General features: G+C 46.5%; 1 protein-coding gene across 6 annotated transcripts in view; it reads right to left on the bottom strand.

Moving 5' to 3' along the window:
- The window catches only part of AFF2 (ALF transcription elongation factor 2), a gene marked incomplete at its 5' end in the record, with an annotated part of 456929 nt that extends 448581 nt beyond the window's left edge, over positions 1 to 8348 (bottom strand). For all 6 annotated transcript variants that reach the window (XM_080795304.1, XM_080795306.1, XM_080795307.1 and 3 more), the window contains one exon: positions 8302 to 8348. In XM_080795304.1, the coding sequence (XP_080651430.1) occupies positions 8302 to 8348 (47 nt within the window). The remainder of the gene's footprint in view (positions 1 to 8301) is intronic.
- Between the last annotated feature and the right edge of the window lie 7410 nt (positions 8349 to 15758).

Raw genomic sequence — 15758 nt, 5'->3', positions numbered from 1 at the left:
GTTGACCAACACTGGACCAGGGCATGAGGCCTCCCAACCCAGCCGTACCACTTACCCAGTGTATGTCCTTGAGCAAGCCATTTTTCCCCATCCTCTGCCTCAGTCTCCTCATCCATCCAATGAGGAGGCTGGACCACATGATTCTGAAGGGCCCTATAGTCTTGAAGCACCAGGTTTGAGGGACTGATTCATCTCTATATCCAGAAGCCAAGCCTTTTTGCCAGCAAATAAATGATGGCTAATTGATGAGACCTCGCCATGATTCCATGGCACTTCATCAGAAACGTCCATCATCCTGGAATTTAATTTAGTTACTATGGCCATGCCGACCTGGCATGCAAACCCCACCAGTCAGTTCCTTTGGAAAATTAATTTATTTAAAAAATTAGTTGACTGTCCAACCTGAAAGGAGAAGTAAAGCTTCTGTGAATGCATTTTTCATCAGTCACTAGATAGCCAGGTCATTATGTACATATTACCACAGTCAGAAGGTTATACTGAGTCTGTAACACGCTCCTTCTGGCAGGTTGGTTTGATCGAACCATGCTAAGAGATCCAAAGACCAAGGAGACATTGGACTCCTCAGAAACTTCCTCCTCGGAAACTTCTTCCTCCAATGATTGTTAAAGCAGATACTGCAGTGGCAGTGTTACAATAAGATAAGTAGGGTTTTACCTTTTTATTTATATAAAAAAAATTCAATGCTCTTTCCAGGAGACATGTTGCCTATAGAACCCAAAATTCAGACTCCAGTCATAGAGTTTAATCAAGGCCACCAAGCAAACCAGTATCTGCTACTGAGATCTGGTTTCCACTGAAGATGACAGACAGTACAGAAAATTCTTATTTGGAAATGCAATGAAAAGAATCATTCTTCATAGGATGAAAGTAATGTGGCTTTTTTTTTCTTTTCCTTTTTTTCCCAGCAAGAGGAACATTAGAAAAATAAACAGATGAGTGATTTTGAATTTGTAATGAAAGCCAAACCTGTTTCCTTAGCTTATTTCCCAATGCGTGGCTTTTATACCTTCATCTACCAGCACAGGCCTATTGAAGAACCAAATCAAAGGTTACTTTAAATCACTGGCTGATTGTCTTTTTCAAATGAAGCAAAATGCACAGGTATATAAAAAAATAGCATTCCATAAACCAAGCAATCCATAATCAAAATCAGATTCTAGCTGTAGTGTTATTGTCAGCTCTGCTTAAATCATGCCATTTTATTTAAGCCCTCAGATAATTTTTCTCAGCTCAATAAGTAGGTGGATGTTACCAGCTAAGGTCATCGAAAAGATTTACTTTAAAATAAATTCAACAATTCAGAGCATTGGCCTCTCCACAGTGTAAAGTGTGCCTTGCTTTGAACATGCATATAAAATTTCATTAAAGTGCAACATAAAAGTTTTACATTAGAGAAACCTAGTGCTGGACCTTTGTTTAACAGTCATGATAATTTATGGCATGGATCTGCTACAGTTAAGTAGAAAAACAGCCTTCTCGTGATGAAATACAAGTCATGAAGGCTGAAACTCAAGGAAAGCTGGAGGAATCCCAACCTCCGACCATTCAGTTCCTTCAGATTTTTGTCACACATTCTTCTTTAACGTTCTCCATACGAATTGAGACACAGTACTAGTCCTTTAACTCCTGTGCTCTGTACCTTAAAAGTTGAGTTTTTTCACTTCTATGGATATCTTGGAATTCACAGAAGTTCTGTTGTTTTTTTTTTTTCAATCACACCAATAAATAACAAAGTTTCTAATTTTGCCTCTTTTTTTTAAGATTTTTTATTTATTTATTTGACAGACAGAGATCACAAGTAGGCAGAGAGGCAGGCAGAGAAAGAGGAGGAACCAGGCTCTCTGCTGAGCAGAGAGCCAGATGCGGGGCTCAATCCCAGGACCCTGAGACCATGACCTGAACCGAAAGCAGAGGCTTTAACCCACTGAGCCACCCAGGCGCCCCTCTAATTTTGCCTCTTACTCTTAAGCTTCTTTGGTAACCATTTTTCTTCCTGGTTACATTCTGCAAAAGAGACCAGACTGGCTAGGAGACCGTCAAAAAGATTACAGACAAAACCCTATCAAAGAGGCAGAGGGCCAGTACTATCACCAGGATTTACTGAGAAACTATCTTTGAAAGATACAAGTATTTGTATAGGGCCCTCTGAGCTGATGGGCTCTAACATCAATCAACGGATGTTTATTGAGCACCTATAATGGGAAAGGCACTGTGCTAGATGATGTAGGAGGGTGATACACCATTCCCTAGGAAGCAGTGTGGATATTTAAACATAAACGACTTAATACAACAGCAGTAACACAGTGAAAAGAGCAATAAACACAAATCCTAAGATCATCCACTTACTGTGTAAACTTAGGCAAGTCATTTAACCTCTCTGAACTTCAGTTTTCTCATCTATAAAATACAGCTAATAATAGTGGTCCTGAGAAACCCCACAAGGTTTATGTAAGGATCAAATCTAAGAACAGATGTGGAGGTTACATTAGAAAGAAATGTTATCCACCTCAGGCTCCCAGCTTTGAGGTTCCAAAACAACCAAATATCCCATGGTCTTCTTTGTGTTCAGGTATCAGATCTTCAAAATTAAGGCATTCAAATTTAAATGGACAGTTCTCAAGGATATGTATATTTATTCTATATATATTCCATATATTATATATATTATATATGTGTATATATATACACACACAAAAGAAGCAAAATTCAAGTCATATATATATATTTATATACATATATATAAATATATATATATATAAAATTTGCGATTCGCATGTTTTCATTAAAGGGGCATCCACCAAAGAAGTGCTAAGAGATTATATCAATACACAAACTGTTCTTATTTTATTTAAAAGAAAAAAAGCAGAGTTCCATGACTAGTCAATTACATGCTAATTCCAGTTTTTTTTTTTTTTACACAAGTATGATATACATAATCCAAACCATTTGTTTCAGTGACAACTAAGGGCGCAGACCCACACAATAATAATAAAAAATAGGCAATGAGGTTCTGGGGAAAGACAGCTGACCTGGAAGTTGGGAGGTGTGGATTTCTGACCAAGCTCTACTACTAACCAGGTTGTGTGAACTTAAGTGAGTCAAACAACCTCTCTAGAGCTGTTGGCTCATCTGTAAAATGGGAATAACAGCTGCACACCCTAATTTATAAGGACCAAATGAAGTGACACACAGGAAAGTATTCCACATGTTGAAAAGGCTCAGACAAAATGTCAGTTGTCAATGGTATGGACCCTGGGGTCAACTCCATCTCAAGTAGAACTTGGCCAGCATCACCAATGCTAGTGATTCCATTACTTCATCTGTAAAATAGAGATCGTAACAGGTCCTGTCTCATAAAGATGTCTGAAGGATAAAGTGAGATTGACTATTCAAAGCACTCGCTGATGCCCAGGGCACAGACTAAACACTCAAATAATAGTAGCAGCAGTGGTGATGTATTCTAGAATACATAGGTGAAACACACACACATGCATACACACACACTGTTCAAAAGGCTTGCTCAAGTTGTGGTCTCAGGTTCTTTAATCAGCAACACATTCCTTCCCACTATCAGTACACAAGTTCTTAAAATCTCTCTTTTTTTATCCCACAACAATCAGAAAAAGAAAGACAAAATTAAAAGTGAAAAATGTTATCACTGGAACAATTGTTTTGTCTGCATGGCTACAGGCTAATCAAGGATATGGCAGTTTCACTTTCCGAGGTATGAGCTACAAGCTCACAAGGCTACAGCTTCTAGATGGTTCCAGAGATGGCCATTTTATTGGACCTTTACGATTTTGAAATTACATGAAACGTGTACAAATTTTTCATGCAAGAAATAGTCTTAGCTAAGAATAATGGGCATGAAATAAAGGTTCAGCACATTAAAGTCATTTCTATTGAACAATAATTAGCATGTTTAAATACAATATAATTTTTATCCGTCTACAAAATGTTTAAATGTTTGGAATCTCGTTTATGTCTATAATGACAGATTCATTTTTAAGGCAGTCAGTTTCAATTTTGATTTGTATATTTTAAAGTTGTTAAATGCTTGACTGAATCATTAGCAAAACAATTCATGTATCATTAAACTGACTTCGAACATGAGATCATTTTCTTTCTTGTCCAATAGATGTGCCTTTCTAAGATTTACAGAGATAGCTTTTATTCTTTGGGGATGTTTGCAAGGGGGCAGGGGGCGGGGAGGGGGTTGTAGAGGAGACCTTTCTTATCACGCTAGGCTAGCTAACTTCACTGCTTCCCATCTAGCCTCCCCAGACACTCCCTTAAAAGACTCAACCCCGCAGGCTTCCCTGAATGAATGCATGGAAGGCAAACAGAGGGGAAGGTGGAGAGAGAAATGGATGCAGGTAGAGAATGAGAAATCCTGGCAACCTGTAGGCCTTAGTCAAAACAGGACCCTGCCCCAAGGCCTCCACGTTCCTGCTACCCCACCAGCCCCAAGGCTGGCGCAGGTTGTGTATCCCCCCAACCCGCCACGTCCAGACACCTTCCCATCCATAACCAGGTCTGGGCCACTCTTGCGTACAACTACAGCTACACAGGCCTTGCTGGCGGCCAGGCTGCATCTGAAACAGTTCACTTTTGTCTGGAGACCGGGGTCTCCCCCTCCCCCGTGAAGTCGAGGCCAACTGGGGAAAGCAGGGGCTGCTGGGGCAGGCCCCCAGGGGCTGCCTCCCTCCTCTGCCCCCGCACCCTCCCCCCAGGAGAAGAAGCCTGGCCTGCACATGGCCCCTTCGCAGCCTTGACAGCCCCACGCAGACCTTTGAACTTTCTATTTATATAACAGTTTAGTGAGTTTAAGTCTCTTCCTGTATAACTGCCCGTTTGCAAGCTGGCCTCTAATGAGGCTACTTGTGAGCCATCGCTTAGAAACTACAAACGATCACTGCAGGCCTTGGCAGCCAGGAGTCAGACACCCTCCCCTCGGCTTTGCCACCATCTTCATGAGACTTTTTCACAGTCTGATTTTGCTGTTGTGGTGGTTTGCTTTTCATTTTTGGTGTGGAACTCTGTGTTCCCTTTCCGTACCTGTCTCCTTCTTTCCTGTTGTTTTTGTTTTGTTTTGTTTTGTTTTTTTAATAATGAAAAGAAGATAAACATCCCCAAAAAGGACCTTGGCCTGTCACAAAGTGATACCTAATCAATATGGGGCAGGGTGGGCAGGGAAGCTCGCAGGACTGACAGGCTGCACACTAGGTAGGTCCTCTGATTTTGCTTTTATACCCTCCTAAATGGGGATTAATGACATCCCCACTGGTGGTAAACAAGCCTAAACCTAGCTACAGGATCTCCAGACACCTCAAGAATTCATTTATTGGCTAACCACAGGCAAACCTATAGGATCCCATAAACAATCACATTTCATTTTTGTCTTCATCTTTTTTCATTTTCTTTTAAGAGCAATGGTGTCTTTGGTGCACACAGACAGATATCTGCACACAGACATCTGCACCTTCCTCTTCTTTCACAGAATGGTTCATATTAAATTCATACTCAGGCAAACAGCGCTCCTTCATCCAAGAATCTTAAAGAACTTGTGCTTTGGCCCTTTAGTCGAGTCCAGAACACAACCTATTAAGATACTCGAGCAGTTTGTGAAATCCAGGGCTATGTTCCTTTAGGCTTGGAGCGCTCCCAGACCCAGCGCGGGAGCACACTGCAGTGTCATTCATGCCCCAACCTTCCCATTTGCATTCATCCTGACAAATGTGTTTATAAATGAGCATGTACTTTTTTGTTTACTGTAGTCGAGTGTTTGCAAATAACACATATGCCTGTGTATGTAAATTCTTCCTTCATTAAGTCTAGGTAAATGAGTTTACCTTTTAGCTAACTTGATCCATTTGTTGTCAGACATCTAGGGTTGCGGTAGACAGAGCTGAGTTTGCTGTTCCACAAGTGAATGTTGAGAAAAGATTCGATGTAAATGAGATCCTTAACTTGGCTGGCGCCTTTTTCCTTCTTGGACCTCTGGAGGGGTGGGGCAGAAAGGATGCCAGCACTCTAAGCAGCTACTTACTCCCCTGGAGGGGAAGTGAACATATAATGAACATGTAATTGGCATGCTCTAGATGTCCTCAGAGTTTGGAAAGGTACAGATTTCCATTCAAGACACTATCAAGCTTTTTAGTTCATCCACCATTGTCACATTTATGTTCCCTTTTTTTCCGGTGGTTGGGGGGGCTGGTCAAAACAGATGCACAAACCTCATTAGAAATGTTTACACACAGATTCATAAGGAAGTTTGCCCCTCAAAATCACACAGTAAGAAGGAGAAATTTTCCTGGCACATGGGCACGGAGGGAAAAGGCCGGCTTATTAATTCACATCATATCTGCGGAGTGTCCAAGTCTGCGTGTTTCCTAACTGATGTGGCAGGAAAAAAGGTTTTAGATTTTCCTTAATAAAAGAAAAAATAGTCCCCAGATGGGGGGGAAGCATCTTTCTGAAAAAAGAAATCACAAGAGTCCATCCTTTTTAAATATACAACTACATGTTTTCGTGTTTTAAACTGAAGTTAAATAATATAATAAACACTTTTTTCAAAAAAACTAATACCTTGGAAATGTTTAACATTTGAACTACACCCACGAAATCAATTATAACAATGTCTGTTAAATTAATGATGTTACCCACACCATATATTAGGCAAATTGTATGCAAATAGTAATGCGTTGGTTATCAGTTGTCTGCAAAATAAATTAGTGAAGCAGAGTAAAGGCTGTTTGCAGGAGCGTAATATTTAATTGAGGACTAATTTTATTGTGATCTTTACTTTTAAATAACAGCTTGGTTATTAAAAATTGTAATACCGTGTTTTTCTGCAGGGCTGATTAAAACCCTGCATGGTATAAAAAATGCCTTACAGATTAATACTGATACAGCGTAATTTGTGGCTTCAATGATTTACCCAGAATTGCTGTAAAATAAAATGTATTTAAGTTCTGATGATCTTGGATTTGCAACTAAAGGAGTCACGATTGGCATAATGAAGCTATTGGCTAAGAGTATGACCCTTTTCTAAAGAAGGAAATTGCCTAAAATATCACATCAGCAAGGGAAATCCTTGTAAAAATACACAGCAGTCATAGCCAACGGCTGCCAGCAGTTTAACATTGCAGAAGATTTCACACAATCGGTGGGTATGGTAGATTATCTTAACTACATTTAAAAAGGCAATAAGCAAGGATGCAATTCTAAATTGCTGCAGTCGCATCCTCTTCCCCCTCCCCCATTCCACGGGCTGTGTGTGTGTGGGGAGGGGGGACACTTGATATGTTAAAATGTTGTGACGGATTAACAATAATAACGCATGTGGCAGAAGATGGAGTTTTTACAAAAGTTAATAGATATGTACATCGCTATTTATGCACACGCGCGCTCACAGCATGCAGTGAGTAACAACTTTCAGGCTCTCCAGTCACCTTTGCACCATCTTTCAAAACGCTCTGAGCGGTAAGTTTACGGTATTTTGGGAAAAGCTGACTAGTCCGAGCTGGGTGCCCATGACACAAACCTGAGGCTGCCTCCCAGTGGGGGCGGTGGACAGGGGTCCAGCCGGTCATTACACGTGCATACACGTCGGAGCAGCGGACTTCGGGGGGCCAACTTCAAAAACCCTCAGTCTTGAAAGCCAACGCTGAAATCGGCCCGGACCCGCTTGCTGGTCCCCTAAGCCACCAGGCGCCCGAGAGCGGGTAACTTGGGCTGAGCGAGTGGAAGGAAAGGTGTGCGCGCGGCGCGGGGAAGGAGGTGGTGGTGGCGGCGGTGGCGGCGGAGGTGGCCGCAGAGGAAGCAGAGGGAGGCCGGCGGCACCTGGCCGCCGCCCGTCCCTGCTGCCGGCCGCCGGCGCTGGACACCTGGAAAGTTGAAGCATTTGGGGCAGGCAGGATCCGGTGCGCCGGGAGGCCGGCGGGGCCCGCGGAGCGCAGAGAAAATCCCCGCGGAGGTCGTGCGGCTCAGCCCGCAGGGGGCACGGGCTTCGATTTGGGCCAAAGGCAACTCTTTGGACTTGGGAGTGCCAAGCTACGCTTTCGGGACCCTCATCCCACCTTCGGCCCGCATCTCCCCCCTCCCCACCCGGGCACCCCACCGAGGAGTCTCGGCGGCGGGGCCAGAGGTGGCTGAGATCAAGTGGGAGGGCGTCTGGGGCGCCCCCACCACAGCCCCGGCTCCTCTTAACAAAGGCGAAAAGCCCAGCCCCAGCCGGGGGACCTGCGAAGCGAGGAGAAGGCAAAATTCAACACCTACCACTGCTGCTCCAAGTCCCAGTCCCTGAAAAAGTCGAATAGATCCATAGCGGCCGGGCGGCGGCGGAGGAGGCGGCGGGCGGGCGTCCGTCCCTGCTCGCAGCGGGTCGGCGCGGCTCTCGGCGCGGCTCGCTCGCGGCTCTCGGCGGCCCGGCGCTCCGGCCCTCCCGCCCGGCTAAAAGTGCCCAGGCCGCATCGGCGGCGGCGGCGGACGCCGGAGATGCCGGGTCCTGCGCTCCGGAGCGGCGGCAGCGGTGGCACCGGGCGGGCGAGTGCCCGGCCGCCCGCTCGGGTCCGCTCGCTCCGCGGCTGCCCGCGCACCCAGCGCCCCGACGCTGCGGCGGCAGCCGCTGGGGGCTCCGGCCGGCGGGGCCGCCCGCCTGGCGGGCCGCTGGCCGGCGGCGGCGGCGGGGGCGGGAGCGGCGGCGGCGGGGGCGACCGGGGCAGCAGCGGCAGCCGAGGCGGCAGCGGCAGCGGCGGCGGCGGCGGCGGCGGCGGCGGCGGCGGCGGCGGCGGCGGCGGCTGCACAGGCGGCGGCGGCGGCCGTGGCAGCATCACACACTTACACACTCACAGGGGGCGGAGCCTGGGCAGCCCGAAGCCGCGACATGGAGCCGGCACGTTATCGGCCCCGGATCTGGCAGGGGCTCGCTGTGCCTGCCTGCGCCGCCCGGGACCCCCCTCTGTCAAAATCAGCTGGTGGGAGCGGCCGCAGAGCCTGGGACCCGGGTCCGAGCCCGGGGGGCAGCTGTAGGGATGCGGGCGGGGGGCTTGGGACCCGGGCTCCGAAAAGGGGACCCCCCCCTGCACCCCCACCCACTACCACTACGAGAGTTACTGTTTGGAACCAGAAAAGAGCGCACTAAGTGCTACGGAGATCGGGGTCAACTCCCCACAGCCCAGGGACTCTCCTCCAGCTCCCGAGCACCGGAGCAAACTTTGGCGGGCCCGAGCATCCCTCGGGCCCGCAGCGCAGAGCATGCGGGGCCGGGAAGGAGAAGACGGTCACCTTCACCGTCCCCGCGGCGCCGCGTGCCCACACCCAGGCCGGCCGGGTATGCCGCAGTGGCGGGCCCGGCTGCGGGGCGCGGCGCGCACCTAGTAGGTGCGCGAGCTCCGGGTCCCGGATTCCGTGGGCTGTGAGGGGAGGCATTAGCGACTGCCACTGTGTGAACCATGGCTTCGGGATTAGGACGCTGGGAAAGTCGGCGGCACGATCACCTTCCCCGCACAACCGCCACGTGCCTGGGACAAACGACTTCTGCTCTTTCCTCCTCTGGGAAACGAGAAAGCCGTGGGGTCTGTGCCCACTGGCCCACCCACCGGCTGCCTGTCTCCCTTCTGGCCGAAGAATCTGTCTCCCTCCACGAGCAGCTTCTTCCCTTCCTTCAGCCTCCAATGGTGGTCCAGGACAGGGTGCACCGCATTAGCCAACACCCTCACGGAAGGCTTCCTGGCCTCCAAACGGAGAAGGGGTGTAGGAAGGGGCAGGGCTCGGTTCCAGCATTCAGGAGCAATAGTACTCTGGAGTCCCAGAATTCTCATTTGCCTTCTTCATGTTGTTATACAGAGGGAATCGTCTTGGCACATTACTGAAATCCTACGGCTAGGACTCTTAGGAAGAGCAGTAGACAGCTTTGACAGAGCAGGGTGCCAGTTCTGATCCTATCTGTGTGACTCTGAGCAAAGTCTCTTCTCTGGGGCTCATTTTCTTCATCCTGTTCTCTAATACTATCTCATATTCTCAAAATCATCCAAATAGCTCTGCTTTACTTCCCCCTGCCCCGAGGAGAAACGGAGGCACGGAGACTGGGAACTTTGCTCAAGATGTGACATTTCTCCTGGAGGGGAAACCAGACAGGAACCTAGAATCCGGGAAGCCCGTTTGCGGCTTTAATGAAGTAGAAGGCGCTACAAGAAGTGGCTGCCTTCAAAGTCTGACCCTGAAGGGGCCCAGAGTTTCACCTCTTCTGTAATCTTAGTCTGAGAAAAGAGCACAGCGCTAACATACAGAAACAAGGGGCTAAGATAGGGGCTCCTCCAGTACCCAGGGTGCCTTGCTCAAATGTTTATTTATTTTTGCATAAAACCAGGTTCTTAACCAAATACAGGCTGACAGCCTTATCAGTCTGACTTCTTGTAAACTCCTCTGGTCAAAGCCTCCACCGTCAAAGAACTATGGGCAAAAGTGGTACAGGGAATTTTCAAATGATCTCTGTGGCTTGTTGATTCATAGGCTTAAGCCCTCCACTGTGAGCCCTTGAGGTGGCGGGGACTGACTGCCCTCAACCTTCGTGCCCTCGGTAAATGATTCTCAAATTGGATTTGATTGCTAATAATGATTGTTGCCAGGACTAGAACTTGATCTACTAGAAAATCCTTAGAGGAAACTCAGAATATCCACAATTAACATTGAAATGTGGTGATTATGGTCACTTTATATTCACTTTTCTCAGCGGATTATATTGATTGTGGAAAGACAAACAATAAATAATAATAATGTGCTGGGTAAATAAAATTCCAACAGTAATAAAGCTGCTCCTTTAAGATTTCCAGACCCCCATCACTCCACTGGTGTGCTTTCTTCCCAATCAGCGGGAGGACCAAGCAGAAGCAGAAGGAGCCAGCAAGAGGCAGCACTTGGAACAGAAGTGCCTGCGGGAAGGAGAGAAGAGACAAGTGGTGCCTGCTGCTGCTTCGGAAAAGGGGCAGGGGCTTTCTCTTCCTGAGATCAAAACCAGGAGGGAAGGCTGTGCTGGGCAGAAGGAGCCCTTACTCCCAGCCACCCTCCTGAAACGGAGAGGATGCTGAGAGAGGCAGCATGGTAGGGGCTGGCCAGCCTGCCCAGGCCCAGCACTCGCTCACTGTCAACATCAGCTCCCAGGCAGGGTAGCAGCCTTGCCTTCTCCCTTCCTCCTCCTCCTCCTCCTGCCCATCTCGGGCTCTGATGGGACCCCAGAGTCTTAGAACTGAGCTCTTGATTGGACCTTCAGATGTGCCTCTGAGCCAAGCTTCCTGCAGCAAGCGAGTGGAGGAAAGGGAAAGCAGGTTGCAGGGAGGGCAGGAGCTATAGGAAGTACAAAATCAGAGCCAAGGAACCCCTGCTGTCCTCCTGGTGGCTCAGCCATCTAGTCCCTCCAGTCCCATTGCTTTCCTCCCATTCCACTCCCCGGGGCACCTCAGTGAAGGTGGAAGATTCCTCTGGACCAGGCTGTTGTCCCTCTCTGATTTGGCAACACAGCTCCAAGTTGGGAGTTCCGCCCAACTTCCAGAAGTCACAGCCTCTCCCCTGGGGCCTTTCCCTCTTGGGTAGGCTTCTCCCATTCTCTCCGACTGGGCCCCCTCCACACCTCACCAATATCCCAGATTCACAAACCCTGACGGAAAGAACCTCCTGGGAGGACCACTGGCCCAAGAGAACAGAATCAAAACCTAAGACTTCATGACTCAAGGAGACTGGATGGGTCTTTATCTCTTGGGGTAAAACCAGAAATCATTTAAGAGGATTGATTGTATAGAAATGCTGATTCTCCGGCTTTCTAAAGTGAGATTTTTGACTTGAATTACTTCTAAAGGAGTTTAATTTGGAGTCTCCAGGTACTAATCTTCATTTCAAAGAACTTGAAATCTTCCATTCTTATAGCTGCAGTAAAGGCTAGATCACGCAGGCTCTGGTAGATAGTGTCTACAATTAAGATTAATTTAAGAAAGTTTCACTGTGAATGTCAGTTCCGAGAAATGAACAAATCGACGGCGTGTGATACATGTGTCATCCTGTCACACCTCAGATTTCCACTTAAAACATTAAACATTTCTTTCTGACCTGGTGTGCAATCTGGCTGAGTTACTCTCTGGGAAGAAAATCTGGTCCAGGTAACAGGTCATCTGAGGAAGCATGGACTCCATTTTGGGAAGCATCACCTTCCACTCCTGTGGCTGGTGCATTTCAACCCTTCCTAACTTCAGAATCTCTGTGCCTGTTCCACGGCAGAGCCCCCCACCCCACCAAAACTGTAAGCCTCATGACAGGAGGACCTAGGTATGTGTCATCAAAGTCAAGCACAGGATCTGAGCGGTAGCAAGTCCCTTCAGGGTCAAGCCCACCAGTCTCCCTGAAGGTGGTGATCCCAGGAGGTGATTTGAAATTAGATCAGGACAATTCTCTGAAATTCTGGTTCTACCCTTTGGTCCTGTGGATCTCGATCTGGTGTCAAAATTGCAAGTCCCTGCTCTTGGGCTTTCTGATGATCATAGACAATGACCCCATTTCAGAGATTTTCCTGTGTCCCTGGCTCTCGGTTCCTACTGGGTCTTAAATATCAAATACCACATAACTTTACATCAATCACTGCTTAATTAGGTATACAGTACTGAAGAGGATGCTGTTACGATTTTCTGTGGGACATTCCTGTGATTCCTCATACATATTTAACCTAAGAATAAAGAGATGATGTCGACTGAGCCTTTATTAAGTACCAGGAGCTGTGCTGAGCATTTTACTTACATTATTTTGTTTACTCCTGCACCACGATTCTCTGAGGTAGGCACTGCTATTATCTACTACACATCTGGTGAGAGGAAACTGAGGCTCTCAGAGCCTGGGGACTTGCCCAGAGTCACAGAGCTCATAAGTACCATAGTCAGGCTTTGTCCCCACATTTCTTTGCTATCAATGCTCAGGTCCTCATCCATGCTTACCACATTACTATTTACAGTTCTGGGGCCCCTCCCAGCAACTCTGACACCCTGGGACTTTGGGACTGCAGTGGCATCAGTTAACTGTTGGATTAAAAAAAAAAAATTCTCATGATGCAATTTCCCTGATCTCAACTGTGGCTGAATGGGGGGAAGGCAGTTTGCTGAGCCATGCCCTCATATGAAAGAAAGTCAGTCAGGCAAGAGGAAGAAAGAAGACGGTGGAGCAATTCTTGCTTCATCACTTAAGGAGACTCACATGGGTCTTTTTCCTGGAGACTAGAAATCTAGGTTCAAGATAATATTTAGGCTGACTGGGGTAGGGGAGAGTATCGGGTGGCTGGCTCTGAGATGTCCCTGGGGAATCAACTTCTGCATCTGAGGGCTCCATCCCCTTGTCTATAAATTAAGGGGATTGGAAACCCTCCAGCTCTGAGATTCTAGGGCTCCTTGATTTGAAGTCCCTTTGTACAACACCCACCCCCCAACCTCCATCCATGGCCAAGTGCAGATTGGTAATTTATAATGATGAGAGAGGTAAAATGAAGAGTCACTGAGGTCAGTCATCTCCATTCCTGGTCTGGTGATTGAGAAATCTGCTTCCTGGAGCTCCAAGCCCTGTCCCTGGGCTCCTCTCATAAACCCGTTCAGCAGCATGGCTGTCAAGAGTCTTTTCCCAAAGCTCACTCTGCAAGGCTGAAGGGCTGAATTCCAGAGGGAAGTTAAAGCATTTTCCCAGTGGCCAGAAAGAGGGAACCTAATGTCTATGAAAGTGCTTTACAAATGGTCAAAAGACCCATATAAACACTTCTCCGTCAGGTGGGAATCAGCAGTGCTGCGTGCACTGGCTCTGTTTGTAGGGATTTCCTTTGTGTTTGTGTTTTTGTTTCTGTTTTCATTTGGTAAAAGGACACGCATGCTGTGGGGGCCAGAGTCTGGTTAATAAGCTGTAAGTTTTGATGCTGTCAAAATAATATTAAGCATTAGAAGCTTCTTTTTATTGAGTAATCATTTTTTGGAACATTTTTTTTTTTGGAAAGGGTTCAGGTTATTGATTTTCACTTTGAAACATTTAAGAGTTTTAAATCAGTGTGTTTGTTAAAACTTCCTGGTTCTTAGCATCATATGAAACCTTTATTTTTCTATTAAGTTGTTAACAATCAAATCCTTAGGAATGGCATTAGAAGAAATGAAATGACTGCCTACAGTAAACTTTAAGCTGCTCTGCCTTTCTATTTTCAGGGAGTGGAATGCACTGGTAAGTCCCTCATGCTTTGAAGTACTCTTTTCTTTCTTTCAGATTTACTGAGGTGTTATTGAGAAATAAAAATTGTATAGATTTAAGGTATACAAAAGGATGGTTTGAAATTTGGATATACGGTGAGATGATCCCAATCAAACTAACATACCCATCACTTCGTATAGTAACCGTGTGTGTGTGGTGAGAATATTTAAGATTTACTCTCTTAGCAAATTTCAAGTATATAGTATGGTATTATTAACTCTAGTTACCATTAGGTCTGTACCCTAGATTCTTAAACATCAGCCCAACATTAGATCCCCAGAACTTATTCATCCTTTAACTGAAAATTTCAAGGATGGGCATCAGAGGTACAATTAGTCCAGCTACTCCATGGTGGGGGAGGGAGAACAGAGGTATCAGCACTGGAAAATTTTGTCTCATCACCTGATGTCCTGGAAATTGTTGCCCCAAAGAGGCCATGCTGTCCAGCCAACTTGGTGGTTGCCCCTTGCTCTTTTCACAGCACTTGGACCAGCTTGGGATGATGGAAGAGAGACTCAGAGTTGGCTGCACGGAAGTAGATGCACAGCCGAGAAGCTTTCCACCAGTTATGCAATGGTCAAGCTTAGGCTCTTCCTTTCCTAAACCTACAACCACCTCCATGAATCAGAGCCCTCTGGATCTACAGCCAACGATAACGGGATCGACTGGGAGGAGGCCAGTAGGTCCTGTCCATCTCCACCCAATGGTCTACTTGGCTTTGCTATGAGGAATCCAATTAAAAGGTCTCCTCCAGTCCCAAACTCCTTGACATAGCCAAGAAGAGGGCCACATCCCTCCCCCAGCAGCACTTCAACGTATCACCCTGCCTTTGTAGCCTTCCCTTGTGTCACCTCACCAGATCTTGTGACCTTATTACAGAATGATGGTTTTTTACTTAAATTTGAATTTATCAGCAGGATGATGTCCCTGAGATTGTTTTTTTTTTCTTTCCTGTCAGCACTTAGTTTTATGTATCATAAAGTCATAGATTATTAGCACCACCAGGAGCCTTACTGATTATCTCTAGCCCAACAGGGGCCCAGATTGTTCACCAAGATCACACAACTAGTTCTATATGAATTGGAAACATAACCATGCCTTCCAAGTCTCAGCTGAATGCCAAAATCCTGCAGTCCTGAAATCTCAAATCATTGCATCTTATACCATTTTTAACTACATGATAAAATACTTGTTATTTGAACTGTTAATTAAGGAAACTCCTTTCCTTGGGACAAAAATGCAAATTCCATCCAAGAGTCTGTAAGAGAATTGTTGAGGTGGCTGTTTGTTCTGAGGATTGATAGTCTCTAGTCAACAAGTGTTCATTAAGCTCCAGAAGGTCCTGAGTTAAGTAGACACTTTGCCCCGTAGCACTGCTTAAAGAGAGAAAATGCAAGTTCTACTTAGAAAACACGTGTAATTTACCTTATTTAAAGCAGACCCTCTTGGAATGAGTTATGCCAACTCTCTGTACTGTA

Source organism: Martes martes (genome assembly GCF_963455335.1).
Source record: "Martes martes genome assembly, chromosome: X".
Lineage (NCBI taxonomy): Eukaryota > Metazoa > Chordata > Mammalia > Carnivora > Mustelidae > Martes > Martes martes.
The sequence above is the reverse complement of the archived record's forward strand: the minus strand, read 5'-3'. Positions and strand labels throughout refer to the sequence as shown.